Source organism: Lolium rigidum, chromosome 3 (assembly GCF_022539505.1).
Source record: "Lolium rigidum isolate FL_2022 chromosome 3, APGP_CSIRO_Lrig_0.1, whole genome shotgun sequence".
Classification (NCBI taxonomy): Eukaryota; Viridiplantae; Streptophyta; class Magnoliopsida; order Poales; family Poaceae; genus Lolium; species Lolium rigidum.
In genome coordinates, this window is record NC_061510.1 from 320,914,917 (window position 1) to 320,942,440 (window position 27,524).

Sequence of the window (27,524 nt, forward strand, 5' to 3'; positions counted from 1 at the left end):
CACTAATGTCCAGTAGCTTTATGCAATGTCCAGAAGTGTTAAGAGTGATTGTGTCACCTCTGAACATGTGAATTTTTATTATGCACTAACTCTCTAATGAGTTGTTTCGAGTTTGGTGTGGAGGAAGTTTTCAAGGATCAAGAGAGGAGTATGATGCAATATGATCAAGGAGAGTGAAAGCTCTAAGCTTGGGGATGCCCCGGTGGTTCACCCCTGCATATTATAAGAAGACTCAAGCGTCTAAGCTTGGGGATGCCCAAGGCATCCCCTTCTTCATCGACAACATTATCAGGTTCCTCCCCTGAAACTATATTTTTATTCCGTCACATCTTATGCACTTTTCTTGGAGCGTCGGTTTGTTTTTGTTTTTTTGTTTTGTTTGAATAAAATGGATCCTAGCATTCACTTTATGGGAGAGAGACACGCTCCGCTGTAGCATATGGACAAATATGTCCTTAGGCTCTACTCATAGTATTCATGGCGAAGTTTCTTCTTCGTTAAATTGTTATATGGTTGGAATTGGAAAATGCTACAGTAGTAACTCTAAAATGTCTTGGATAATTTGATACTTGGCAATTGTTGTGCTCATGTTTAAGCTCTTGCATCATATACTTTGCACCCATTAATGAAGAAATACTTAGAGCTTGCTAATTTGGTTTGCATATTTGGTTTCTCTAGAGTCTAGATAACATCTAGTATTGAGTTTTGAACAACAAGGAAGACGGTATGGAGTTTTATAATGTTTACCATATGTCTTTTATGTGAGTTTTGCTGTACCGTTCATCCTTGTGTTTGTTTCAAATAACCTTGCTAGCCTAAACCTTGTATTGAGAGGGAATACTTCTCATGCATCCAAAATACTTGAGCCAACCACTATGCCATTTGTGTCCATCATACCTACCTACTACATGGTATTTATCCGCCATTCCAAAGTAAATTGCTTGAGTGCTACCTTTAAAATTCCATCATTCACCTTTGCAATATATAGCTCATGGGACAAATAGCTTAAAAACTATTGTGGTATTGAATATGTACTTATGCACTTTATCTTTTATTAAGTTGCTTGTTGTGCGATAACCATGCTTCGGGGACGCCATCAACTATTCTTTGTTGAATATCATGTGAGTTGCTATGCATGTCCGTCTTGTCTCGAAGCAAGAGAGATCTACCACCTTCATGGTTGGAGCATGCATATTGTTAGAGAAGAACTTTGGGCCGCTAACTAAAGCCATGATTCATGGTGGAAGTTTCAGTTTGGACATATATCCTCAATCTCATATGAGAATAATAATTTTTGCCACATGCTTATGCATTAAAGAGGAGTCCATTATCTCGTTGTCCATGTTGTCCCGGTATGGATGTCTAAGTTGAGAATAATCAAAAGCGAGAAATCCAAAATGCGAGCTTTCTCCTTAGACCTTTGTACAAGCGGCATGGAGGTACCCCATTGTGACACTTGGTCAAAACATGTGCATTACAAAGATCCGGTAGTCCAAGTTAATTAGGACAAGGTGCGGGCACTATTAGTATACTATGCATGAGACTTGCAACTTGTAAGATATAATGTACATAACTCATATGCTTTATTACTACCGTTGACAAAATTGTTTCATGTTTTCAAAATAAAAGCTCTAGCACAAATATAGCAATCGATGCTTTCCTCTTTGAAGGACCATTCTCTTTACTTTTATGTTGAGTCAGTTCACCTATCCCTCTCCACCTCAAGAAGCAAACACTTGTGTGAACTGTGCATTGACTCCTACATACTTGCATATTGTACTTGTTATATTACTCTATGTTGACAATTGTCCATGAGATATACATGTTACAAGTTGAAAGCAACCGCTGAAACTTAATCTTCCTTTGTGTTGCTTCAATACCTTTACTTTGATTTATTGCTTTATGATTTAACTCTTATGCAAGACTTATTAATACTTGTCTTGAAGTACTATTCATGAAAAGTCTTTGCTATATGATTCACCTGTTTACTCATGTCATTACCATTGTTTTGATCGCTGCATCCACTACATATGTTTACAAATAGTATGATCAAGGTTATGATGGCATATCACTTCAGAAATTATCTTTGTTATCGTTTTACCTCGCTCGGGACGAGCAGAACTAAGCTTGGGGATGCTTGATACGTCTCCGACGTATCGATAATTTCTTATGTTCTATGCCATATTATTGATGATACCTACATGTTTTATGCACACTTTATGTCATATTCGTGCATTTTCCGGAACTAACCTATTAACAAGATGCCGAAGTGCCAGCTTCATGTTTTCGCTGTTTTTGGTTTCAGAAATCCTAGTAACGAAATATTCTCGGAATTGGACGAAACGAAGCCCCAGGGGCCTATTTTTCCACGGAGCTTCCAGAAGACCGAAGAACATACGAAGTGGGGCCACGAGGTGGCGATACCACATGGCGGCGCGGCCAAGGGGGGGCCCGCGCCGCCCTATGGTGTGGGCCCCTCGTCAGGCCCCGACTCGCCCTTCCGCCTACTTAAAGCCTCCGTCGCGAAACCCCCGAGGGGAAAAACCACGATACGGAAAACCTTACCGAGACGCCGCCGCCGCCGATCCCATCTCGGGGGATTCCGGAGATCTCCTCCGGCACCTCGCCGAAGAGGGGATTCATCTCCCGGAGGACTCTACACCGCCATGGTCGCCTCCGGAGTGATGAGTGAGTAGTTCACCCCTGGACTATGGGTCCATAGCAGTAGCTAGATGGTTGTCTTCTCCTCATTGTGCTTCATTGTTGGATCTTGTGAGCTGCCTAACATGATCAAGATCATCTATCCGTAATTCTATATGTTGTGTTTGTCGGGATCCGATGGATAGAGAATACCATGTCATGTTAATTATCAAGTTATTACATATGTGTTGTTTATGATCTTGCATGCTCTCCGTTACTAGTAGAGGCTCGGCCAAGTTTTTGCTTTTAACTCCAAGAGGGAGTATTTATGCTCGATAGTGGGTTCATGCCCGCATTGACACCGGGACGAGTGACGAAAGTTCTAAGGTTGTGTTGTGCTCGTTGCCACTAGGGATAAAACATTGGCGCTATGTCCGAGGATGTAGTTGTTGATTACATTACGCACCATACTTAATGCAATTGTCTCGTTGTTAGCAACTTAATACCGGAGGGGGTTCGGATGATAACCTCGAAGGTGGACTTTTTAGGCATAGATGCAGTTGGATGGCGGTCTATGTACTTTGTCGTAATGCCCAATTAAATCTCACTATACTTATCATGTCATGTATGTGCATTGTTATGCCCTCTCTATTTGTCAATTGCCCGACTGTAATTTGTTCACCCAACATGCTTTTATCTTATGGGAGAGACACTTCTAGTGAACTGTGGACCCCGGTCCATTCTTTTAATACTGAAATACAAATCTGCTGCAATACTTGTTTTACTATTTTCTCTGCAAACAATCATCTTCCACACAATACGGTTAATCCTTTGTTACAGCAAGCCGGTGAGATTGACAACCTCACTCGTTTCGTTGGGGCAAAGTACTTTGGTTGTGTTGTGCAGGTTCCACGTTGGCGCCGGAATCTCCGGTGTTGCGCCGCACTACATCCCGCCGCCATCAACCTTCAACGTGCTTCTTGACTCCTACTGGTTCGATTAAACCTTGGTTTCTTACTGAGGGAAACTTGCCGCTGTGCGCATCACACCTTCCTCTTGGGGTTCCCAACGGACGTGTCAACTACACGCATCAGTTGGTCAGACTCGATGCCGGGGAAACGGTCCTTGGCCTGAAAGAATAAGAAAGATAAAAAGGGGTTAATCACAATGCAAAAGTTACCGGTACGCCGACCCGAGTTGCGTAAATTCTTACATCTTGGGTCGGGGGGTTAGTGGAACTGAGAGGCCGAAGGCCCCATTCCCAATCCTCCGGCATGGCGGTCTGACAAATCTGGCCGGCCTTGAGGACAACGTCCTTCTTGCTAAGAGGAATTCCGGTGATCTTTGTAGGATCACCGGGACCGTACATCTCGCTCATCTTGTGCATGCGGCGCTTGAGTGGAAGCACCCGGCGCGAGATAAAGGCGCGGATGATATCATCTGAGCAGATGTTGGTGTCCTTCATCAGTTGCCTCATAAAGCGTATAATCCGGTTGGTCTCAATATGAGAGTCCTTCGGATTGTAGCTCCAGTTGGCCCTCGAGGGCGGCGCCGGATTGAAAGGCGGCAGGTTGATAAGGTCTGGGGCACCCTTGTTCTTCACGTAGAAAAAGGTCCCTTGCCATAGCCGGCATGACTCGAGACCGGAGAATTTGAAGAAAGGGCTCCCTTGACGGGAGCCGATGATGCAAGACCCGCATTGGACGGGGGGTTTGGGTTTAGGAATATCTTTGCCCTGAACGGAGTTGATCCGAAGAGCAAAGAAGCGGGCAAACGTCTCACGAGTGGGACGAATGTCGATATGAGCCTCCATGAAGGTGGCATAGCAAGAAAGGTAGAAAATGGCGTTGCCAGGGAGATGGTGAGGTTGAAGTTGATAAAAATCAAGGAAACGCCGGAAGAAATCGAAGGCAGGAAGGCCGAAGCCGCGCTCAAAGTGAGCAAGAAAGACAACTCGTTCACCGGGTTCGGGCACCGGTTTGATCTCGTCGCGAGGAAGCCGGCAGGTCACTCCTTCCGGAATCCTCCTGGACCGGTATAGCCAGTCAATCTCGAACTTAGTAACGTTGGAGCCCATCCAGGCCCCACGGGTGATACCGGAGGAATCCATACCGGAACCTTCGCTAGAACTACCGGATGCACGACTGCTACCGGACTCAGCGTCCATCCGGGCAAGATCGGCGGAAAGCCCGTCGGAAGATCTGCTACGCCGGCTAGCAGAGGAAGAGGCAGAAGAAGAATTAGAGGAGGATTCCATAGTAGACATGGAGTTTGGCGGAGAGAAACAAGAATCCCACAATATACCCCCGCGTGAAGATCTACGAAAGAGAGAAAAAGCAAGAAAAAGAAGAAGTAAATACACTACCGAGTCGAGATCTAGAAAGCAAGCAAAAGAGGAGTAAATCCAGATTAAGCCTAACCTGAGGCGGTGGAGTAGTTGAGGAAGAGGTTCGCCGGAGGAGCGACGAGCCAAAGGCCGGCGAAGAAGTCCGTCGACGGCGAGGTGAGGAAAAGCTTGAAGAAGCACCAATGCCGCGACGAGTTCAGAAGCGCTGCAGAAGTTCTTCACGCGGCGAAGTCCGGCGACGTCCGGCGAAGCAGTATCGAAGATTCGCTGGACGGCGGAGCTCAGGCGGCGAAACGGAGCGGCGGAGGCGCTGAGGGCGAAAGCACTGTGCACGAGGAGGTGGAGAATGCGAGAAAAGGAAGAAGGAGAAGCGGTTCCCCCTTATAAAGGAAGAGGGAGATGTGGGCCGAAAACCGCTGGGCCTCGGCGGTTTGGGTCGTGGGCCGCGACGGTTCGCTCCACGGGCCGCCACGTGGCACGCTGATACACGCGAAAAAATAATAAGCCACAGGGAGGTACCCACGGATCCAGAGAGGCGGTTGGGATTCGCTGTGAAGCAATTAATGCGCGCGCAGAAGCCGAAGGGAAGTGACCCCTGACACTGGCGCGTCAGTCACAGTGCGCATGTCACTGACAGGCGCGGGGCCCGAGATATTCTCGAGTTCGCCGAGGAAGTGTTTAATGACTAAGATGCCGGAGGATAAGACACCGGGTGATGTCTTATGAAAAAGAGATAGCGATGACCTGGGCAAAGATGCCGGATCCAAGCCTGAGGCCGGATAGATTAAACCGGTATCCTAAGATGAAAGAACCTGGCATGGTCTGTTGGATAGGATCCGCCAGACTATACCAGCTTCGGGGACTAATGTTGGGGGGATGACCCCCGGTATGCCAAAGGCATGCCGAACCGGATGGTTTGAGCCATCAAGATACCGGTTTAATGTTCGTACCGGAACACAGAGATAAGAATTTAGCCAAGTGAGACTGAGCCGGTATCCCCAAGGGGGTATGCCGGAACCGGATAAGAAGATACCGGGCCACCGAAAGGAAGAGCATGTCGGCAGGACTGGTCAAAGATTCTCTCCAGAGCTAGAAGACAAGGATGAGCTAAGCAAAGTAGCTTTAAACGAAGGGCTGACGATAAAGAGAAGGATGACGGTCAAAGAAGCCGGAGGACGTCGGCATCCCTGATTAAAGAGGACTCCGGTGTCTTCTATGATTAAAGTAGCTTTGTAAAGTAGTTTGTCTAGTCAAAGATGCCATTAGGGTTTCTTGCCCTGTAAGCCACCTCTCCCCTATATAAGGAGAGGGGGTAGCCCCTCTTATGGGCGGACAGACAGAGAGACGCACGAAGAGAGCTAGGTTAGAAGAACACTTGTACTGAGAAACTTGTAACCTGTTGAGATCAATAAAGAAGATGATCTAGAGCGAGTTCTTCCTTATGTCTTTCTTCTTCAACCTCTAGCCTTGGCTAAGTTCTTGAGGAAACCATCCGGAAGTTCATCCCGTCTAATCACAAACCCTCCCCCGAATCCTCTTGCGTCCATTCGGCCCCAACCTAAGCCATCCTATGGCATCTGTTTGTTCACGACGACGACATAAACTCCCTGTTCTTTTTGACACAAGTATTGCCACCAGAATCTAGAATGAGGAGATTATGACCCGATTGGTCCCTCAAAATTTTCTTAACTACGACATGAGGGAACATATCTTCCCACCAGGGTGACATAAGCACTCTATCTAATTTCTCTAGAGTTGGGTTCCGTTTTTATTTGACCAGGTATAAAGGCCACCTTTCGTATGTATTTCTCTCTAGGCCAACAAATGGACCACAAAGTTAAACAAATCGGAAGAATGAGGAAGCACAAATGGTTTATTTTACTCCAAAACAATCCTAATAATATCGAAGTCTCCACCAACAACATAAGGAACATCAACCCATCTACTAAAAATAGCTAGCTCAGCTAGGAAATCCTCTTTTCTCTCTTCATTAGTAGGACTATATACATAGATAAAAGACAACCTACAATTTTTTGGTTTTATCCCAAAGATTTAAAAGGATCATAAAATCACTTAACTTACAATATGGACTTCCAAACTATCATACTTAACACCACACATGATACCCGAAATGCACTTTGGCTCATAGGAGCATATGCTCCCATTATGTGAATCCATATTTCAAAGTGTCAAAAAATTCTAAAGTAAATTTTTACATGTACATCTAGACATTTTATGTTGGTACACAAGTTTAAAAAAAACATTTTTCTATGGCTCCTGTAAAAAAGACAAATTTTGATGCTGTAACATGACTACGTACCTGACATTTTTTGTATTTTTTGTACACACCACACAAAATGTAACATGGCTTGTGAGATGACTTTTTCTTTTTGTGACACATGACAATCTGATCTTCACCGGTTGGACGAAGCGTCAACTCTCAAGTAAAAAAAAGGTCGTCTTCACAAATAAACAATAACTAGGATGAAATGATGAAGGATTTTTTTTTAAAAAAACCAGCTGATTTTAAAAGAACCCCTCCCATCCCCTCTCCCCCCTTTACACCTTCGCCCCGGGTCGTCTCGCGCGAGGCGGCTCCGGGCGACGACCCAAACCGAAAAAGAGGCGGCACATCTTCTTCCTCCTGGCCGATGCTGTCGTCGGGGTCGGCGGTGGCGGCCGCGCCCGGCTGCCAAAGGCAGGGGGCGGTGGTGGCTCGTCCATGGACTCCCCTTCGCGCGAAGGCGAGGTCTTCCAGGGGAGGCGGCGGTGGATGGGTGGTCTGGTGGCGGTGGCCTTAAGCTACTTCACCTAGATCATGGCGGGAGACGCAGTGGTGTAGTGGAACTCGGCGGGGAAAGGGCGGCAGCGGGATCGCTGCTGATCTCCACCGGCCGGGTTGGAGGAGGAAGATGGACCACGGTTCCCAGCCATAGCGACAGGCTTTCATGGTGGTGGTCCTAGGGTTCTTCTTTCGCGAAGATGAAGACGTTCCGAATGCTAATCTTTCTTCATCTAGCCGGAGTGATAAGTTCCGGAGGCTCCAACAGCAAATGTAACAGTGCATCTTTTGCCTGGAGTTTATAGGATCGGGTGGTATTCGGTCGCGCGCACCCATGCTTTTATTCCGTTCGTTTGGTTCCGGAGGGAGCGTTGCGAAGCTTGATATCCCACAAGTATAGGGGATCGTTTGTAGCCTTTTCGATAAGTAAGAGTGTCGAACCCAACGAGGAGCTAAAGGTAGGATAATCATTCTCTAATGTTCTATCAACCACTGATACAACACTACGCGTTTGCAATATCTAGGAAATGAAACTACATCGGTGGCACGGGTTTGAGAGGTGACTTTGTAGGAAAATAAATACACGGAAATAAATGTTAGTGCTGCAGCGGTAAAATAAACTAAGTAACCAGTAACATGAGTGTGAAAAAGTGGTGGTAATAGTGGTGGCTTTGCTCAAGACAAAATAGTGACGGTCTCGGATTCATTGTTCTCGAAGGAGCTTTCTATGTGGGAGAGGCTAAATATACATGCACTCCGCTACTTGGGATTGCAAGCACTATATGATCGGTTTGCTAGAAAACATCCTGTTGACGTCAGAAACCCCCTGGCGGGCAGAGACGGGCAACACAGTAGAGCCGGGAACAACTAGGGCTGCGGCTGGCCCCAGTCCCTCAGAGCGACGGCCCGCAAAGCCTCCTGGTCACACGTCCGATGCTATCGCAAGGGCGTGCCACCTGACCTATACCTGGTCGGGAAGGTGTGGATGATGCCTCGCTTAGTTTCCTGCATGGCATACACGTAAACATTAAATACGAGCCTCGATCGGCTCTCGGGTTATCTCGTGAATCGGCTCAAAGAGCCGATCCACCCATGATTCGAACGAGGTGTCCGAATATATGGTGGTCCTGCTTGATCAAGGTAAAGATAATGAGATCTACGACGATTTAGGGTTTTCACCGCATAATCGGATCATCCTACTCACGATTGGGCCTCGCGCTCGCGCACGGTGACCATAAGCCGATCCTAGACAGGGCCTAAAAACCAACACGAGGTTGATCCCCGGAACATCCTTTCTAGGGCTAGCAAACGTCACCCTACACGCCGCTGGATCCTCCAACCCTTTGTAAGGCCTAACTATTGCGGATATTAAACTAATCCTTGATGAACAAGGAGCAACCGTAACGGATCAGATCTACTAAACTATGATCAAGCGGGGTGCCGCCCCTACACCTAAGATAGGTGTAAGGGTGGCTAGATGTGCAAGGGTTGCATAACGAAAGCATGTAATTCGAATAACAATGCTAACCCTAACACATCTAAGATAACTACGTTGCTCGCCATCAAAAAGGCTTCAGCACGAGCAACGCATGAACAACGTGGGCAGGCTTGTGCTGCCTAGATCGCAAGATGCGATCTAGGCAGCATGGTGCTTACCGGAGAAACCCTCGAGACGAAGGAGTTGGCGATGCGCCGAGATTTGTTTGTGTTGAACGTTGGTTGTTGTTTATTCCATAAACCCTAGATACATATTTATAGTCCAAGGGACTTTCTAATTTAGGCGTGCACCTAACCGTACACGGGTAAAACTCTAACCCTTAACCGACACGTAATCTAATATGTTACAGATACAAGGGCAAACTAGCCCAAACTTTGCATGTAAGGCCGATTCACGTATTCCTTCCACATATATATTCTTCGAGTCCATCTTGATCGCGGCCCACCTCTGACTCGGTGAAATTCTGGTGATAACACATGCCCCCCTGGTTTTGGAAATGACATTTCCAAAATCATTATGCTCTTCTTTCGTCGGGTCATGTCGTGGCAGAGCAAAAAACCGCCGCAGAATCCTCATCATGATGCCTTGCCCCCTCCACTTCTCCACGTGGCCGCAGAACTTTCCTGTTGGGCAATCATCTCCTCGGAAACTGCTGTGGCATTGAATCTCCATCATATCCCTTTTATTTAACCGTTCTCAACAGCTTGCGCCTCCTTCGTCCTCCTCGCCTTAGCACCAAAAAACCCTCTGTGCCACCATGTCTTCTTCCTCCTCCTCCGAGCTTTCCTACGGGTCCTCCTCCTCCCGCGAGACGCCGCCGGAAATCCGTGCCCCAGAAGAATGGGATGAGGAGAGCCACGCCTCCTCCATTTGGTCCGAGGACGACAAGTCCTTGACCAGCGGGGATAAAGATATTCAGTTCCTCGCCGACGGGGAACTGGAGTCAGAAAGCGAAGACGACCGGTTCCCCTGGGACGGCTGCCCCACCTCTGAAGAAGAGGAAGAGGAAGACGACGACGACGACTCCCTCGAGGGCTACCCGCCAGCGAAACGCCTCCGCATGTGGTGGGACGATGACAGCAGCGATGATGAAGACGGGGATGAAGCTCCCGTAGAGGGCTACGGGAGTAGCGACGAGGAGCCCATCGGCAGCAGTGCCGATGAGAGTTCCGAGGATGACGACGAGGGCAGTGATGGCCCGTAGATTAGGATCTACTAGTATAGGCCTAGCAGTAGTAGATTGGCCAATAGACCCTTCTTTTGTTCTTCCTTCTTTGAGTAATCGGTTCTTCCTTTGTAAGAAATCCTGTTTATTAATGAAGAAGTTTCCCCAATTTGACTTTGCTGATTTCTTTTAAACCGATTCTCAATGAGCCGATGACAACGCATCGGTCTCTCATAATCCGCTCTCCCTTTCTTCGACCATAGGGTGCCTGCAATCTTGGTCAAAACTCAAAGCCGACACCGGCGCATGAACTATCCTTCACTCTTTTGAACAATGAATTTGAGTTCCGCCAGGCCATTACCCTTGATGCAAATCGCGGCACAGGACTAGCCGATGGCTACCTAATCGGCTCTCAAAAAACAGAGCATCCATCAGGCCAGCTGCCCCCCGAGTCTCAGTCAAGGCAAAACAGAGACGAGGGCATGCCATTCAGACAAAGGGGCCTGGGCTAGATCAATGTCTGAGAGAACCTTCATGTAGAGCCAGCCGATTCCCAGCAAAATCGGCTCTTCAGAGCAGAGAACCTTCAGGGTGAGCTGCCCCCCGAGCTTCTTCAGACCGCCATAGCCCGATCTGCACGTCCACGCTGTTCCTGGCATCGTCTTTGAAGAGAGGACCTGAGCCCTTAAACCACTCCATCGAGGAGTTCTTCTATTAGAGTCTCCCTTCGCGCTCCATTAACCCTCTGATTGTAACAGTTATACCTCTCGAGTCGATGGCCATGCATCGGCTTTTATATCCTTAAGTCGATGTCTGCTGCATCGGCTGTGCTTAAAAAATTTCGAATTTTTTGGCCGATTTATGTATCGGCCCCCATACTTTAATACCCATCACCAAAGGATGAGACGCTTCTACTGCATATCCTCGTGTTTTATCCACCTGGGTGCCCCCCGAGCCGATTCTGTCAAGAGAATTGATGGTATCGGCTCGTTGGATTACATGTTGAACCCAGGCAGAATGGATGGTGAGGATAATTTTGGCCGATTGCTGGAATCGGCCTCCACGTTGCTTGCTCGGTGAAGGTTTTTGTGAGGTCCCTTCATAAATTTTTTGGGGCCGATCACAAGGATCAGCCTCGCCACGTTCGTCCATCGACGTTTGCTTTGTTACACGGTCAGGCCGGTGGATAAAACTAGCCTAACCCCGTTCTTTGTCACGTCGATGCGCTCGCAGTCGTCCAAATTGATCCCTGAGAGCGGCTCTTGGCCTGATGTCTCCCAAACGTCCATGCCAGCTGTTGAAACCTCGACTGAATCATCTGCGTGGACGACTTCTACTTCATCTCCATCCCACTGTATTAGGCATTGGTGCATCGTGGATGGAATGCAGCAGTTGGCGTGGATCCAATCTCTCCCTAGTAGGACAGCGTAGGTACTCTTGCTGTCGACAATAAAGAACGTCGTAGGGACAGTTTTCCTTCCTACGGTCAGATCCACATTCGAACACCTTGTGCGTCAGATGCTTGGCCGTTGAAATCGCTCAGTGTTACATTGGTCTTGATCAGATCCGAGCTGGAGCGTCCCAACCGACGTAGCATGGAGTATGGCATAATGTTAACTGCCGCCCCGGTGTCTACTAACATCTTGTTGACAGGCTGCCCATTGATGTAACCTCGCAAGTACAGGGCCTTCAGATGCCTGTAACTTCTTTCTTTCGGCTTCTCAAAGATGACCAGCCGTGGGCCGCAGTCCAATTGCGCCACAGGTGCTTCATATAATCTTGGAGCGCTAAACTCCGTTGGAAGAATGAAGACCATGTTTGTGCCAGCCGATGTATCATCATCGGCTTTCCTCTGCTTGGGGCGCCACTCTTTTCTTTGTGGCTGACCTTCTTCGTCCAGGGTTCGCCGAATTTTGGCGGCCAAATCAGGCCGTGCCTTCCTCAGCGTGTGCAGGTACAATCTTTCAGCTTCTTCCAACCCACGTAGACGCTGAACCATTCGCTTTTGTGAACGGCTGAGCCCATCAGGGCACCACCTGGGCCGATGATACTTGTCTTCTTCATCATCGTCCTCTAGTTCCACGAGATCTTCCACCCGAGCGGACTCAGCATGCTTGTTCCGAGGCGGGAGAGGCCCTAGACGCTTGAACACGGACACGTTAGCGGCATCCTTCTTCCTTTGTTTGCATTCTCGGGCAGTTCTCGATTGTTGGCAATCGGCTCATTCCTGAGTCCCAGCAATGTTTGAAGAAAGGACAGTCCCAGTGCCTATCCATGTCATCCTTCCCCCTTGACCTTCCTCCAGCGTGACGATTGTACCCGTCGTGGTTTCTATCATGCCGACGGTACCTCCTGTCCTCTGCATCAGACCGACAAATTCTCTCATCATCTACGTCGTAGCGCCGACGTCGGTCGTACTGTTGCTCATATTTGTTGAGGAGATGCACGGAGAGTGGACGTTGATATTCGTCCCACCGGGCGTGCCAGAGTGTGTTGACGTCAGAAACCCCCTAGCGGGCAGAGACGGGCAATACAGTAGAGCCGGGAACAACTAGGGCTGCGCCCCAGTCCCTCAGAGCGACGGCCCGCAAAGCCTCCTGGTCACACGTCCGATGCTATCGCAAGGGCGTGCCACCTGACCTATACCTGGTCAGGAAGGTGTGGATGATGCCTCGCTTAGTTTCCTGCATGGCATACACGTAAACATTAAATACGAGCCTCGATCGGCTCTCGAGTTATCCTGTGAATCGGCTCAAAGAGCCGATCCACCCATGATTCGAACGAGGTGTCCGAATATATGGTGGTCCTGCTTGATCAAGGTAAAGATAATGAGATCTACGACGATTTAGGGTTTTCACCGCATAATCGGATCATCCTACTCACGATTGGGCCTCGCGCTCGCACACGGTGACCGTAAGCCGATCCTAGACAGGGCCTAAAAACCAACACGAGGTTGATCCCCGGAACATCCTTTCTAGGGCTAGCAAACGTCACCCTACACGCCGCTGGATCCTCCAACCCTTTGTAAGGCCTAACTATTGCGGATATTAAACTAATCCTTGATGAACAAGGAGCAACCGTAACGGATCAGATCTACTAAACTATGATCAAGCGGGTGCCGCCCCTACACCTAAGATAGGTGTAAGGGCGGCTAGATGTGCAAGGGTTGCATAACGAAAGCATGTAATTCGAAGAACAATGCTAACCCTAAAACATCTAAGATAACTACGTTGCTCGCCATCAAAAAGGCTTCGACGACGAGCAACGCATGGACAACGTGGGCAGAGCTTGTGCTGCCTAGATCGCAAGATGCGATCTAGGCAGCATGGTGCTTACCGGAGAAACCCTCGAGACGAAGGAGTTGGCGATGCGCCGAGATTTGTTTGTGTTGAACGTTGGTTGTTGTTTATTCCATAAACCCTAGATACATATTTATAGTCCAAGGGACTTTCTAATTTAGGCGTGCACCTAACCGTGCACGGGTAAAACTCTAACCCTTAACCGACACGTAATATAATATGTTACAGATACAAGGGCAAACTAGCCCAAACTTTGCATGTAAGGCCGATTCACGTATTCCTTCCACATATATATTCTTCGAGTCCATCTTGATCGCGGCCCACCTCTGACTCGGTCAAATTCTGGTGATAACACATCCGTAACTGCTAACAAGCATTAAGGTTTCCCCAACAATAGCCTTAAGCTCTAGGTCCCCTTTACTCCCATACATGCAACTAATCGGTTCGCGTTCCCAGGTTTCTGTCGCCCCGGCAGAACTCCCCCTGCTTCGTTACAAATACTACCAACCCTAGGTGTTTGATCCATGCGCGCACAAATATAATGGACACCAAGGACAATAACATATCAGATCACAACTCTAATGAATCAAAGAAAATCACCCATCCAATCTAAGAACAAATAAACTATGAAACATGACAAAGATCATAGGATAGAATATAACATCGAATACCATGTTTACATAGGGCGGTACAGAGGTTTATGAGAGGATGGACCCCTGAGTACAAGGATTAGTTGGCGATGGAGATGGCGGTAGAGACGACGGAGAGGGCAGTGTGGAGTGCAGCCCCTCAACTCCCTCCTTCATGGCTTCTTCGGAGCGCTTCCCCATGGAGATCATCTCCACGGGGGAGGCAGCATGAACCCCCCGAACTAGGGTTTGAGACGGCGACGGTGTCGAGAATTTTCGGGAATTTTTTCTTGATATCTGATAGTTTCCCCGCGAGGAAAATATATAGGCGAAAGGGCAATGTCAGCGGAGGCCGGGGTGGCCAGTACACGGGCCAGGCGCGACCAGGGGTGGGGCCGTGCCTGCCCTGTGTATTGCCACGTGACAACTCCCCTGCGTGTCTCCTTCTGGCTCAGGCTTCCCCTCGAAATTATAAGATCCTGGGTTTTTGTCCCGTGCAATTCCGAGAATATTTCCCGTACAACTTTTCTGAAACACAAAAACAACAGAAAACATGAACTGGCACTGTGGCAGTATGTCAATAGCTTAGTTCCGAAAAATGCTAAAAAGTGTATCGAAATGCACATAAAACATAAGGGAATTGGTAGAAAACAAGCATGGAGCATCAAAAATTATAGATACGTTTGCAACGTATCAACATCCCCAAGCTTAATTCCTGCTCGTCCTCGAGTAGGTAAGTGATAACAAACAAATAATTTTTGAAGTGACATGCACCTTGAAAGTTCAAATGATGACTAAATACAAATAATTTAAGAACAAGTAATAACACATTCATGATTCAATCAATAATAATTTTGGGACCATGCACATAAAACTAAGAAAGACAACTATGCTCTCTTAATGGTGCATGAACTTAGAAGATGAAGACTCAACATAAAAGTAAAAGAAAGGCCCTTCGCGGAGGGAAGCAGAGATTACTCATGTGCTAGAGCTTTTTTATTTTGAAAGCATGGAAAGAATTGTGTCAACGGTAGTAATAATTCATATGAGTTATGTATAAAACTTCCTATAAGTTACAAGCCTCATGCATCGAATACTAATAGTACCCGCACCATGTCCTAATTAGCTCGGATTTCCATGGATTATCATCGCATTACATATGTTTCAACCAAGTGTCACAAATGGGTACCTCTATGCCACCTGTACAAAGATCCAAGTAGATAAATCGCATTTGATTTCTCGATTTTGATAAATCTCAACTTAAGGACATCCATACCGGGATAACATAGAAAACAGATAATGGACTCCTCTTTTTAATGCTTTAAGCACTCAACAATAATAATATTCTCATAAGAAATTTTGAGGATTTGAGTGTCCAAGCTGAAACTTCCACCATGATACATGGCTTTGGTTGGCGGCCCAATGTTCTTCTCTAACAATATGCATAATCAAACCATTCCAACTCATGGCAAATCTCCCTTACTTCAGACAAGACGAACATGCATAGCAACTCACATGATATTCAACAAAGGTGTGATAGGTTGATGGCGTCCCCAGATAACATGGTTACCGCTCAACAAGCAACTTATAAGAACTAAGATACATAAGTGACATTCCTTACCACAATAATTTTTAGGCTACTTTCCCGTGAGCTATGTATTGCAAAAACAAGGAATCAATTTTTGAAAGGTTTTAGAGGTAGCACACAAGCAATTTACTTTGGAGTGGCGATAAAATACCACATATAGGTAGATATGGTGGACACGATTGGCATTTTGGTTTTTGGGAGTTGGATGCACGAGTAGAGCTCATACTCAGTACACATGAAGGCTAGCAAAAGAAAGGGGGCGATCGACTAAGAGACAATAATGACCATAATCATGCATAGCGACAAAACTTACTAATCAAAGCATATGATGATATTAAAAGTCAAAAACTAAATGTTCATCAAGTCAACTCAATTGAAACATCAAAGGAGATCTTTCATTTGCATCACTATTAATATGAGACTTCTTACTCGTATCCAACACCAATTAACTTATTTGAAACAACCCTCATAGATAATATTCAGTAGATATCAGAGAGATAAATTCACTTGCATATATAAAACCAACAAGCTCTGAACATAATATGAATGAAAAACTAGAGCTTAAACGCAGTACTCGCAAAAATAGAATGCTCGTTGAACATATGAGTGAAAACTAGAGCGTTCATGCAATTAAAACGGAGCATGTCTCTCTCCAAAACAAATATGATGAGGTCCAACCACTTATTACAGCAAACAAAACAAAATAAAACAAAAAACAAAAATAAAGAAGCTCCAAGAACAACACATATAATATGAAGCAATAAAAATATAGTGTATTAAAAAATGACCTGGTGCTTTTGATGATGAAGAGGGGATGCCTTTGGCATCCCCAAGCTTTGACGCTTGTACTTCTTAAATATTTCTTGGGGTGTCCAGGGGACATCCCCAAGCTTGAGCTTTTATCCATGCTTCATCTTATTGCATCATTCTTCTCTCCCTACACTTGAAAACTTCCTTCATACAAAACTTAACACCATTGATCAGCAACATTAGTGAATATAACATTAGAACCAAACCAGCAAGGTTTTAGTAGAGACACATATCAAACACTCATTTATACATGTGCTACAGTAACTACTTCTTCCTAAAGCTCTTTCTCACAAAAGAACTCAAAAAGAGGGAGCATATGAAGCAAATGCAAAACATGGCAGAAATCTGTCAAAACAGACCAGCAGGCAGAGATCGAAATTAAAGAAATAGTTCTGTTTCTCAGATCGAAAAATGCTAAACTAACAAAAGTTAGCTAACATACTGGGGCACAAGAAAAAACATTTCAGCTCAAAATAAAGTTCTGGCGATTTTCACGTATTTTTTTCGTGACAGCACAGAATCTGATTCAGAAAAGCAAACACCCCAGACATCATTTTCCTTCCATTAGAGGATACTCTTGGCACAAAAACAAAATAAAAATGATAAGGAGAGGTTATTACAGTAGTAATAACTTCCAAGATTCAAAAAAGCAAAAATAAAATTGGGTTATCTCCCAAAAGTGCTTTCCTTTAACTTCTTTGAGCTAGGCTTTATTAAAAACCAACCGTGGATGAGTAATAAAGAGTATGGAAGAGACAACCTCATGTAGTTGATGAATATGGGGATGACTCAGGCATCCCAAGCTTAGATGATTGTGTAATCTTGAATTGGTTCTTAGGATGCACCTACGCATCCTCAAGGTTGAGCTCTTGTGTCTTCTTATTCATATCATCAATAATTAGCTACATCCACATAAAACTTCACAAAACTTGTTAGTAGGTTAGTACTCATTAATTAAAATACACTCATGTTCAAGCTTTGAAAAGTTTACATTAATATTAACTACTGGACAACAACCAATTTATAACAATTGTCAATCAAACAAAGGTTATAAATATTAAGTATAAGCACAATAATTAATAAGCATGAAAATCTGTCAAAACTGGACAATCTGTAAAGATGGCATTCAAAGAGGTAGTTAATTAGCTCAAACAGAAAAACTCAAAACTAATGAAAAAAAGATCATAAACTCAGGGTTATGCACAAAATGTTTCATATTAAAACACTGCTCTGAGATTTTTCACGATTTTTCACAGTCAAGCACATCAAATCTGTCTGAACAGAAACAGTTAGTAAATATCTAATTAGTAACACTATTTACACGCCTCAAATCAGAAAAGTCAGAACTAATGAAAGTTAGGTAACAAGCAGTACTTTTCACTCAAGAAATTTCAGACCAAGATCACCTTCTGGTGATTTTTTAAAAATTCTACAGTAACGCACATAAATCTGTTTCTAAGCAACAAAGTGGCAAACTTGCATTATAAACAAACTAGTTAGTAACTATACATGATATTTCTATATACAAAGGACTATGTACAATACATACACAATATTTAGAATATATACAGGTTTTGAAAAGCTTCCATGGAAAGTATTGTTTTGGTTTCATAGGCATGAACACAAGTGTTCAAGATCGATCCCCAATTCACCATTACTCATCTTTCCAATCACTTTCCTTTTTGAAAACTATTTTGATTAAAAACTACAACTAATTTTTTTGGTAATTCGCATTCCCTATCATACAAGGATAGAGAACAACTTGGTACTGAAAGTAAAACTACTTAGAGATAAAGCAAACAAGTGCACACAAAAATATTCATCCCACGCTATTGCTCCCCGGCAAGGGCGCCAAAAAAGGTCTTGATATCCCACAAGTATAGGGGATCGTTTGTAGCCTTTTCGATAAGTAAGAGTGTCGAATCCAACGAGGAGCTAAAGGTAGGATAAACATTCTATAATGTTCTATCAACCACTGATATAACTCTACACGCACTAAACGTTTGCAATATCTAGGAAATAAAACTACAGCGGTGGCACAGGTTTGAGAGGTGACTTTGTAGGAAAATAAATACACGGAAATAAATGTTAGTGCTGCAGCGGTAAAATAAACTAAGTAACCAGTAACATGAGTGTGGAAAAGTGGTGGTAATAGTGGTGGCTTTGCTCAAGACAAAATAGTGACGGTCTCGGATTCACTATCCTCGAAGGAGCTTTCTATGTGGGAGAGGCTAAATATACATGCACTCCGCTACTTGGGATTGCAAGCACTATATGATTGGCTTGCTAGCAAACATCCGTAACTACTAACAAGCATTAAGGTTTCCCCAACCATAGCCTTAAGCTCTAGGTCCCCTTTACTCCCATACGTGCAACTAATCGATTCGCGTTCTTAGGTTTCTGTCGCTCCGACAGAACTCCCCCCGCTTCGTTACAAATACTACCAACCCTAGGTGTTTGATCCATGCGCGCACAAATATAATGGACACCAAGGATAATAACATATCAGATCACAACTCTAATGAATCAAAGAAAATCACCCATCCAATCTAAGAACAAATAAACTATGAAACATGACATAGATCATAGGATAGAATATATTATCGAATAGCATGTTTACATAGGGCGGTACAAAGGTTTATGAGAGGATGGACCCTGAGTACAAGGAGGAGTTGGCGATGGAGATGGCGGTGGAGACGACGGAGAGGGCAGCGTGGAGTGCATCCCGTCAACTCCCTCCTTCATGGCTTCTTCGAAGCCCTCTCCCATGGAGATCATCTCCCCACGGGGGAGGCAGCAGGAACTCCCCGAACTAGGGTTTGAGACGGCGGCGGCGTCGGGACTTTTCGTGGAATTCTTTCTTGATATCTGATAGTTTCTCCGCGAGGACAATATATAGGCGAAAGGGCGATGTCAGCGGAGGCCGGGGTGGCCAGTACATGGGCCAGGCGTGGCCAGGGGTGGGGTCGCGCCTGCCCTGTGCATTGCCACGTGACAGCTCCCCTGCGTGTCTCCTTCTGGCTCAGGCTTCCCCTCAAAATTATAAGGTCCTGGGTTTTTGTCCCGTGCAATTCCGAGAATATTTCCTGTACAACTTTTCTAAAACACAAAAACAGCAGAAAACAGGAACTGACACTGTGGCACTATGTCAATAGGTTAGTTCCCGAAAATGCTAAAAAGTGTATAGAAATGCGCATAAAACATACGGGAATTGGTAGAAAACAAGCATGAAGCATCACAAATTGTAGATACATTTGCAACGTATCAAAGCTCTATTCTGTGTTGACATCAAGAGACTCTTGGTCCATGGTGAAGTCAGAAGCAGAGAATTTCATGAAGACGGGGTTGGGGGATTAGCTAAAGAAGGTTCAAGTCTTCGCGATGTTGAGGAACTTGCTTGGTGTTCCAGAATCCGCAGCAGTGGTATGAAAGTGGGGGCGGCAGCACAGGTGAAGTTCAGAGTCGTACCTTTCAGGGTGAAAACCCAAGGTCTGGCCTTAACTGGTTGTGTCTGGCAATGATATTGTTGGAGGCATTGTTTTGAGAACACGGACTATCTTCAGGGTGAAAACATAAGATCTTTGATCGGACAACGACGATGCTGGTGCACTGTTACCTTCTTTGAGCCGTCGCTTTTGGAGAGTCTATATTTCGGGTATTGTCTAGGGGGTGAATGTATTACTGTTGCTAGGCCTGCGATACTATAGCGGGACTTTTCTTTCTTAGTTTTCTTTTATCTTTTTTGGCTATGTGCATCCGTACTGCCATTAGGGTGTTATGTTGTTGCAGAAGCTGAGTGTAATTGGTATCTTTTGATATTAATATATCCCCTTTATCGAAAAAAATTCATTGTCCGAAGAGAAGCACAACTGCATCGGGGCACCCTAGTAATCTCCGTATCATCCTAAATGCTGAAGGCACTTGATAGTCTTTCGTAGACATTAAGCCCAACCCTATATCGACATCAGATGCTAGCCACTATCATGGGTTGGCTAAGATAATTCCTCCTGATGCCCTCCATGCTCAAAGTTGATTAACAATTGAGTTTCATGACAGCTAGCACATACACACTCATCGACAAACACAGGCTTATTCTTTTTGGTCATTGTATCTCACTGTTGCCTTGTGTTCGATTAACAAGCTTCTATTTTTATTCGAAAAGGAGGTTTAGACCCCTGCCCTCAACAACTCTTATATATCGAGATTAATATAGTAGCGGGAAGATAATGAACTTCAAACCACGTAGGAAGAATAACCAGGCAAGAGCACAAGATTGTATATATGAGCTGGATTGGTTTAGTTAGCATGGGTCCAGGAGGTGGGTAGAGTCGGTGAACACCTTAACACCCCATGTTCTGAGTTTGAGAGCAAGTGCAATAAAAGACAAATTAATAACATGAGCAGAAGACACATGCAGAAAGCTTGCAAAGACATCTCATACCATAATTTTTTTTCTTCAAACGGGCTACTCCCCTTTCCATTATTTGCATAACAGAAATACATAGTCCTTATCAAACATTAAAAGAAAACACAGAAAGGGATTGAGAAATGACAGAGACCTTGCACGGATAGGAAACCCACTGATACATATTGGGCATTAAATATGCAATATGGGGCAAAAACTTATTGGCAATAGACAAGATAATTCATAGAAATTCTAGAGATACAATACAAAACTATTCACGCTACAGAACAAATTAAAGACCTGCAAAAGAAACTGAGGCTGCCCCCGAGTGAAAGCATGTCCTCACAAATTAAAAGCATTCTCAAAATAATTCAGTGTCCTGCATGCATGTGTAAATGTTCCTGAAGCAAGAAATTTACGCACTAAAGATAAATTCAGTGTTCTACAAAGGCTTTTCGAAGAACTGGATTCTTTTCCAAAACGAAAAAATGATCTTTTTCTATGATAATTGACAAGTACATTGAGGATTCAAATATGTACATGTTATTTTTTTTTGAAAATTTTACTACATTTTTTTGAAACGAGGCAAAAGACTTGCCATTTTCATTAATAAAGTAGAAGACCATAAATTGGCCAGTTTATTAGCGGGAACCGGCCGAAAACTGAAACAAGTGCCCCGGCGACCGTCATGGAGCACGACCGCCGCGGGGACACAGAGCCACCGAAGCGAGAAGTCGTCGCGGTTGACCTTCAACGCCATCGTCATCACTCTTCAGCGGGGACACAAAGCCACCCTGGCAACCCACACAAGATACTCATGCCACCGAAGCGAGAAGTCGTCGCGGTTGACCTTCAACGTCATCGTTATCACTCTTCAGCGACTCCGACTACACCAAAGAACTAACCACCAAGATCTCGCCGAAGCGGCACCGTGGAGCTCAAGCCGGCCAACGCCAAACAAGCGAACCCTCGCGAAGCAACATGCAACTCCGACTCTAATGACGAGCTCTGAAGAGGATAAGCACTTCAAAACATTTTGAGTACATCATATGCATCTTCTCCAAACTTACTGTTAATTTGTCTTGCAGAGTTGCAGTTGTTGTGAAATGTATATGTGGATTGCCTAGCCCTTTCCATAAGTTCGGACTTTTGGTTCAAGTGGCTAGTGCATGAACCTTAACATGGTATCAGAGCCCCAGGTCTCGAGTTCAAATCCTGACTTTCACATGGTTTTCGCAATTAAGCCTAAAAATTGCTGTTGCCCCTGGTTTCGCAATTAAGCCTAAAAATTGCTGTTGCCCCCCTCTTTAGCCACCGCTGATGCCCTGCTTCGGTGTGCTCTTCTTCTTTCACGTGTTGACTTCCTCTTCTTCCGTCACACGCGAGTGGGGGTGTTGTGAAATGTATATGTGGATTGCCTAGCCCTTTCCATAAGTTCGGACTTTTGGTTCAAGTGGCTAGTGCATGAACCTTAACAGCAGTAATCTACAATGCCAATGGAAACCTGTAAAATATATTGGCAACATTCTCGAAAAAAAAGATATTGATCAAATGCTGCTGAAATATAGGATTGATATTGGTAGCACGATGCTTACTTATTACAGATCAATGAAGATTCTTAGACCATCGTGGGCTAGTTGTACTGGTATTCCTTCTCTGTTATCATAGGAGTTGCACATCACACCAGAAGAAAATAAATATGATCCAGACGTTCAAGCTACAACATACCTGCCAGACCGTTCCGCCAGAATGTTGTTTTCTCTTTGATGTTCGAACTCATGGTTCATCCCAATTAGCAGAGCTTTCTTTGGGCATATCGTCTTGATAGCATCAAGACTCTGCAAATGCTAAATGGCATTAGCATTGGGTGTTAATTGTAATCAGATCTGATTACAATTATGACATCTTGACGTGCAAGGATGCAATAGCTGGTTCATGCTACTCCCTCTCTCAGTCTCTCACAGTTTATTAGGCGTACGCGTATCCCTAGGTCGTAAGTCTCATCAAATTAGTATTAGTTATATGTTATAAAAATTATATCATTAGAAAGTGTAGATGTTCTATTTTTTAATGATATAATTTTGCATTATATAATTGATATTATATAGGTTAAACTGGCGACCTAGCAATACGGAGAAGACTAGTAAACTGAGATGAAGGGAGTATGTATGTTCATATCATATAGCCTTGCTTTAGTAACATGCTCTAGGCTGAGCTCACGGAGAGTAGGATGGCTTAAACACCACATTGGTATGCAAAGAATTTAAAGCTTCAGAAAAATGTTCTGAGGTATTAAATCAAATCTAAATTAACCTCTGTAAGGGTAAGATGGCAACCACGAGCATGTCCCTGTTCAAATGCCACAAAACACGTATCAGCAGATTCTGCGACATATCAATTTACTTGTGTGATTTGTTTTTCATTTTTTTACTAGGTAGATGTACATTTTTTTAGACGACAAACATATGCAACATGCTTACCACCCGATGTAACCGGTTTGTTTCGAATATAAGAGCATCTCTAGCAGAGCCCGTAAAATTGCATACCGAAAAACTCGTGTTCAGTCTTCCAAAAACGTGTTTGCGGGTCGAAAAACGGTTGGTATGTAAGTGGCCGCTCCAAAACAGAATAGACACTGTAAACTAAAACTTAAACTAAAACTGAAAATCGAAATATTCGGAAAATCATCGTCTTCTTCACTAGAACTATCTGCGCCGCTGCCTAGGTCTCCCCGCACGGCCACCACCCGCGCCCCTTGCTGGGCCTCTTTGCGCCCAAGAGCCCGCCGCCCGCGTCCCAGCACCCGCCGCCACCTAGCTAGCAAGCTTAATCGGAATAGTAGCACCACCCAACTAGCTAGCTATGGAATCGACTGGATATTTGTGAATCAATCGGAAGATGATTAGCACCAAATAGTTAGAACTAGCTAGCTTCCATGTAAGACTAGCTCGCGTGCGTCACACCGCTCGTCAGAATCTGCACGTGTACGCATTCGCTGTGCTGCTTGTGTGCACCGCGTCGCCGCTCGTCGGAATTAGTCGACATCGAAAAGATTTGCCGGGAATTGACATAGAAATGGTTGGAATTGGAGCACACTGACAAGATGTTTGACCGGCGGTGCACAATTTTAGCAAAGCAGCCAGAAATCAGCGGCTGGAGGTGGTTGTACGAACGTCGGCGCTGGAGGAGCAGTAAGAAATCCGTTCAGTTTTGGAGTCTGTATTAATAGGGGTCGAGTGTGTAATTTTTCGGCCCCTTGAAAAAGTTTTTCGGGCCGAGCATCGAGTTTAGTCTCTGTTCTGCGCCACTTTCGATCCTAACCTGTAAATCCGCCGGAAAAATACGGTTCCGGCGTGATTTACGGGGCTCTGTTAGAGATGCTCTAAGAAGGTCAAGTTGTCCAGCACCAGACTTGGAAATTGCTGCATCAAAAAGCTGCATCAGGAATTCCGTAAGAAAAAAAATGGAGGCTAGGATTTGGTTTATTGCGGGAGCTAAGCACTTGGGCCTTTTAATTTCCTGAGAATAGACTTTTGTTCTTGGAGGTGATACATGATATGATGCCTAATATGGCATGGTAGTCCATTCAGGAAGCTAATAAGCTGGCCTGTCCATTGTGAATTGTGTGAGGAAAACCGGAAGATGATCAATCTCATTTTTATGGTTGCTTGGGTGTACCAGCCAAACATCGTCAAGACCTAAGACGGCATCCGCATGCTCGTGAGTCAGAATAATCTGCATTGCAAAGGACCATCAATATTGCCATCTGTATGCATTGATCATTGGAAACTTAAATTTCACGGAATGCAAACCATGAAGATCTCACCGAGTCAACAGAAGGAACTTTGTGGTGAACAAACCACCGGAGAACTTGTTCTCTAAAGGTCTTCCCGAGATCAATTAGAATGTACTTATGCGTGCCATCGTTGTCGCAATAGTCTATCAAGAGGGATGTGTTGCATCTGAAAAAGAATGAATTAGATTGTCCCAGTTTTGAGGAAAACCAGGCTGATATTAAGAAAAAATCACCAGTAAGATTAGATGAATCGTGCTGTCATAATATAATTGGAAATATTTCCCCCTTAAATTTGTACATTTCAGACACCAATGGAAAATTTACTCTATGAAAGAGATCATTCAAACATTCAGCCACAGTAGCAGCTGAAAAGGCTCACAGTACAGATTACAAAACAAAACTGGGCACTGTAACTCTGTAAGAGGTTCTGACTTCTCAATCAGTATCCATGGTAATTTAATCGCACGGTACAAGTCAGTAATGATTTTTTCAAGCATATGTATAATGAATCAATCCGCATCCGCTAGGACCAACCTGCAGGCTAAAAACGGCAAAACGAAAATGGTATGCAGGTTTTAAATATAACTGATTTGGTTCTACTATACTAGTCGGAGTGTGGGTTTCAAAGAAAGAGTTCCATCTCGTGAAGCCAGGCGGATGCAAAAGCGTGAGAGGGCACCTGTAGTTGGGGTTCTTCTCCGGCGGGAGGGTGAGGGCCTGGGAGCAGGTGGCGCACGGCGGCGTGGACGGTTGGATGAGGCATCGCACGTCGGGGAGCGCTCCGGAGCAGCCCGTTCCCAGGAAGATGAGCGACGACGCCGTGGCTGCCGCTTCGACGGCGTCTCCGTCCGGAGCCATGGCTGCAGCCTGCATCGGTCGCCCGATCCTCGCTGGTCGTCGTCTCCTTGGGAAGAGAGGTTTTAGTTCCTGTGGGTGTAGCCTTTCTGGTCTCTCTTCCTGGTCGTTTGGTTACGTTTGGCGCGGCCTTTCCTAATCGACTTTTCTAATGCGACTTTGCCTTTTGAAATCTTTAGTCCTTCTATTAGCTTTTTTTTTCTGAAAAAACTACATCCCATCCTAATCACTGTGACTGTGAGTTTGACGTTTACTAAAACGCGTTGCTGCGGGAATCGGTTGTGGTTTTTCTAAATGATACTCGTGTAGTAAAGAAGGATGAAGTGCGTTTATGCGGGGCGTTGGCATGCCATACAACCTATAGGCTTGCATAATAGAAGAAACCAAAAATATAAGAGCAGAAAATATAAATTGGGAGATTGACACAAAAGCCAATTTTTAAAGAATTTAGCTGGTATGGTTGGTATGGCCATCCTTTTTTTGGAAGGAGTTCAACTGGATATTATCGGTGCAGATACCAATTTGTACCGGGCTGGTGACAACAATAACACATTACCCAAGTTACTTTTTCCAAACTGCCAATACGTATATGGCTGCATCGTATTATTAAGATGTGGGATGACCTTCTATTTTCCGTAGGAAGTGAAGCAATGCATCAAAATCAAATCTGACAGAAGACATTCTATTTAGCTACTAATACATCTGGTACCCAGCAAAAGGAATCGATTATATACTCCAGCCTCGTACAATCATTTTGTGGATTGTGGTATGTGTAACAAATGCCAACCTGCAAAACAAATGCATCTGGTTGGGTATCAATCTAGCTATCCATATTAAGAAAGATGAAACCTGGCTGCTGAGGCATCGTCAGGATATGAGAAGGTACTTGCTAAAGCATTCAGTTGTCTTAACAAAAAAAAGTGATATGGTAGGTCCGAGCTAAATAGGATAATTGCTTCAAGGTAATTATTATTTATAATTTGATACATGAACAAACGAAAAGGGAAGAGAGCATGTACCTACGGAGAGACCAGGGACAGATAAATACATCGTCACTCATCAGGTTAATGGGATCTCATAGGAAGGACAGTATTACTGATCGGGGCTTAAAATTTTCTGAGCAGACCAGCCACTATGATGGGTTGGCAACCACCCGCATGGGAGAATTCGTGATGCTATGAGCGAAGCAGATCCAACAGGTTTTGCACAGACCTAAACGGTGAGGAAATGCATGATTACCATCTCTCAAGTAAACACGGCCGTCTTCACGAATAAAAACAATAATTAGAACGAAGCGATGAAGGGTTTTTTTAAAACCACGGGTGTCAGCTGATTTAAAAAGAACCGTGCTAGCATGTTATAACAGTCATTGTCTGGAGAGAATCACAACTGCGTCTGGGCATCCTATCTGGGCATCATGGTAATCGCCGTATCCTCCTAAATGCCGAGGGAACATGAGTCCTATGCAATTCGATAGACTTCCGTGGACATTAGCGCGGCCTCACCTAATCTCCCTTTTCTAATGCGAGTTCGCCTTTTGAAATCTTTAGCCCTTATATTAACTTTTTTTTTCTGAAAAAAACTGCATCGTCCCATCCTAATCAATGTGAGCTGGACGTTTACTAAAATATCATTCATAGATACGGATGGTTTGTGAGATGACTTTTTTTTGGCGATGCATGACAATCTGATCTTCACCGGTTGGATGAA

General features: G+C 44.7%; 1 protein-coding gene across 1 annotated transcript; it reads right to left on the minus strand.

Annotated features, from left to right (window-relative positions):
* Positions 1 to 22,761: 22,761 nt before the first annotated feature.
* On the minus strand, positions 22,762 to 25,832 carry LOC124696954. Its single transcript, XM_047229609.1, has 7 exons — positions 25,639 to 25,832; positions 24,990 to 25,125; positions 24,771 to 24,898; positions 24,576 to 24,585; positions 23,477 to 23,512; positions 22,892 to 23,001; positions 22,762 to 22,819 (listed from the first exon to the last, which is right to left on the minus strand). The coding sequence occupies exons 1-7, from the start codon at positions 25,830 to 25,832 to the stop codon at positions 22,762 to 22,764; spliced, it is 672 nt and encodes a 223-aa protein (XP_047085565.1).
* Between the last annotated feature and the right edge of the window lie 1,692 nt (positions 25,833 to 27,524).

Bases quoted from the DNA above. Each gene is read 5' to 3' on its own strand.
- LOC124696954 (XM_047229609.1), bottom strand. From the start codon at position 25,832: ATGCAGGCTGCAGCCATGGCTCCGGACGGAGACGCCGTCGAAGCGGCA. The intron at 25,126-25,638 runs GTGCCCTCTCAC...ATTCTTTTTCAG, and splicing joins GAGAAGAACCCCAACTACAG to ATGCAACACATCCCTCTTGA. The intron at 23,002-23,476 runs GTTAATTTAGAT...TAGCATTTGCAG, and splicing joins GCCATCTTACCCTTACAGAG to AGTCTTGATGCTATCAAGAC.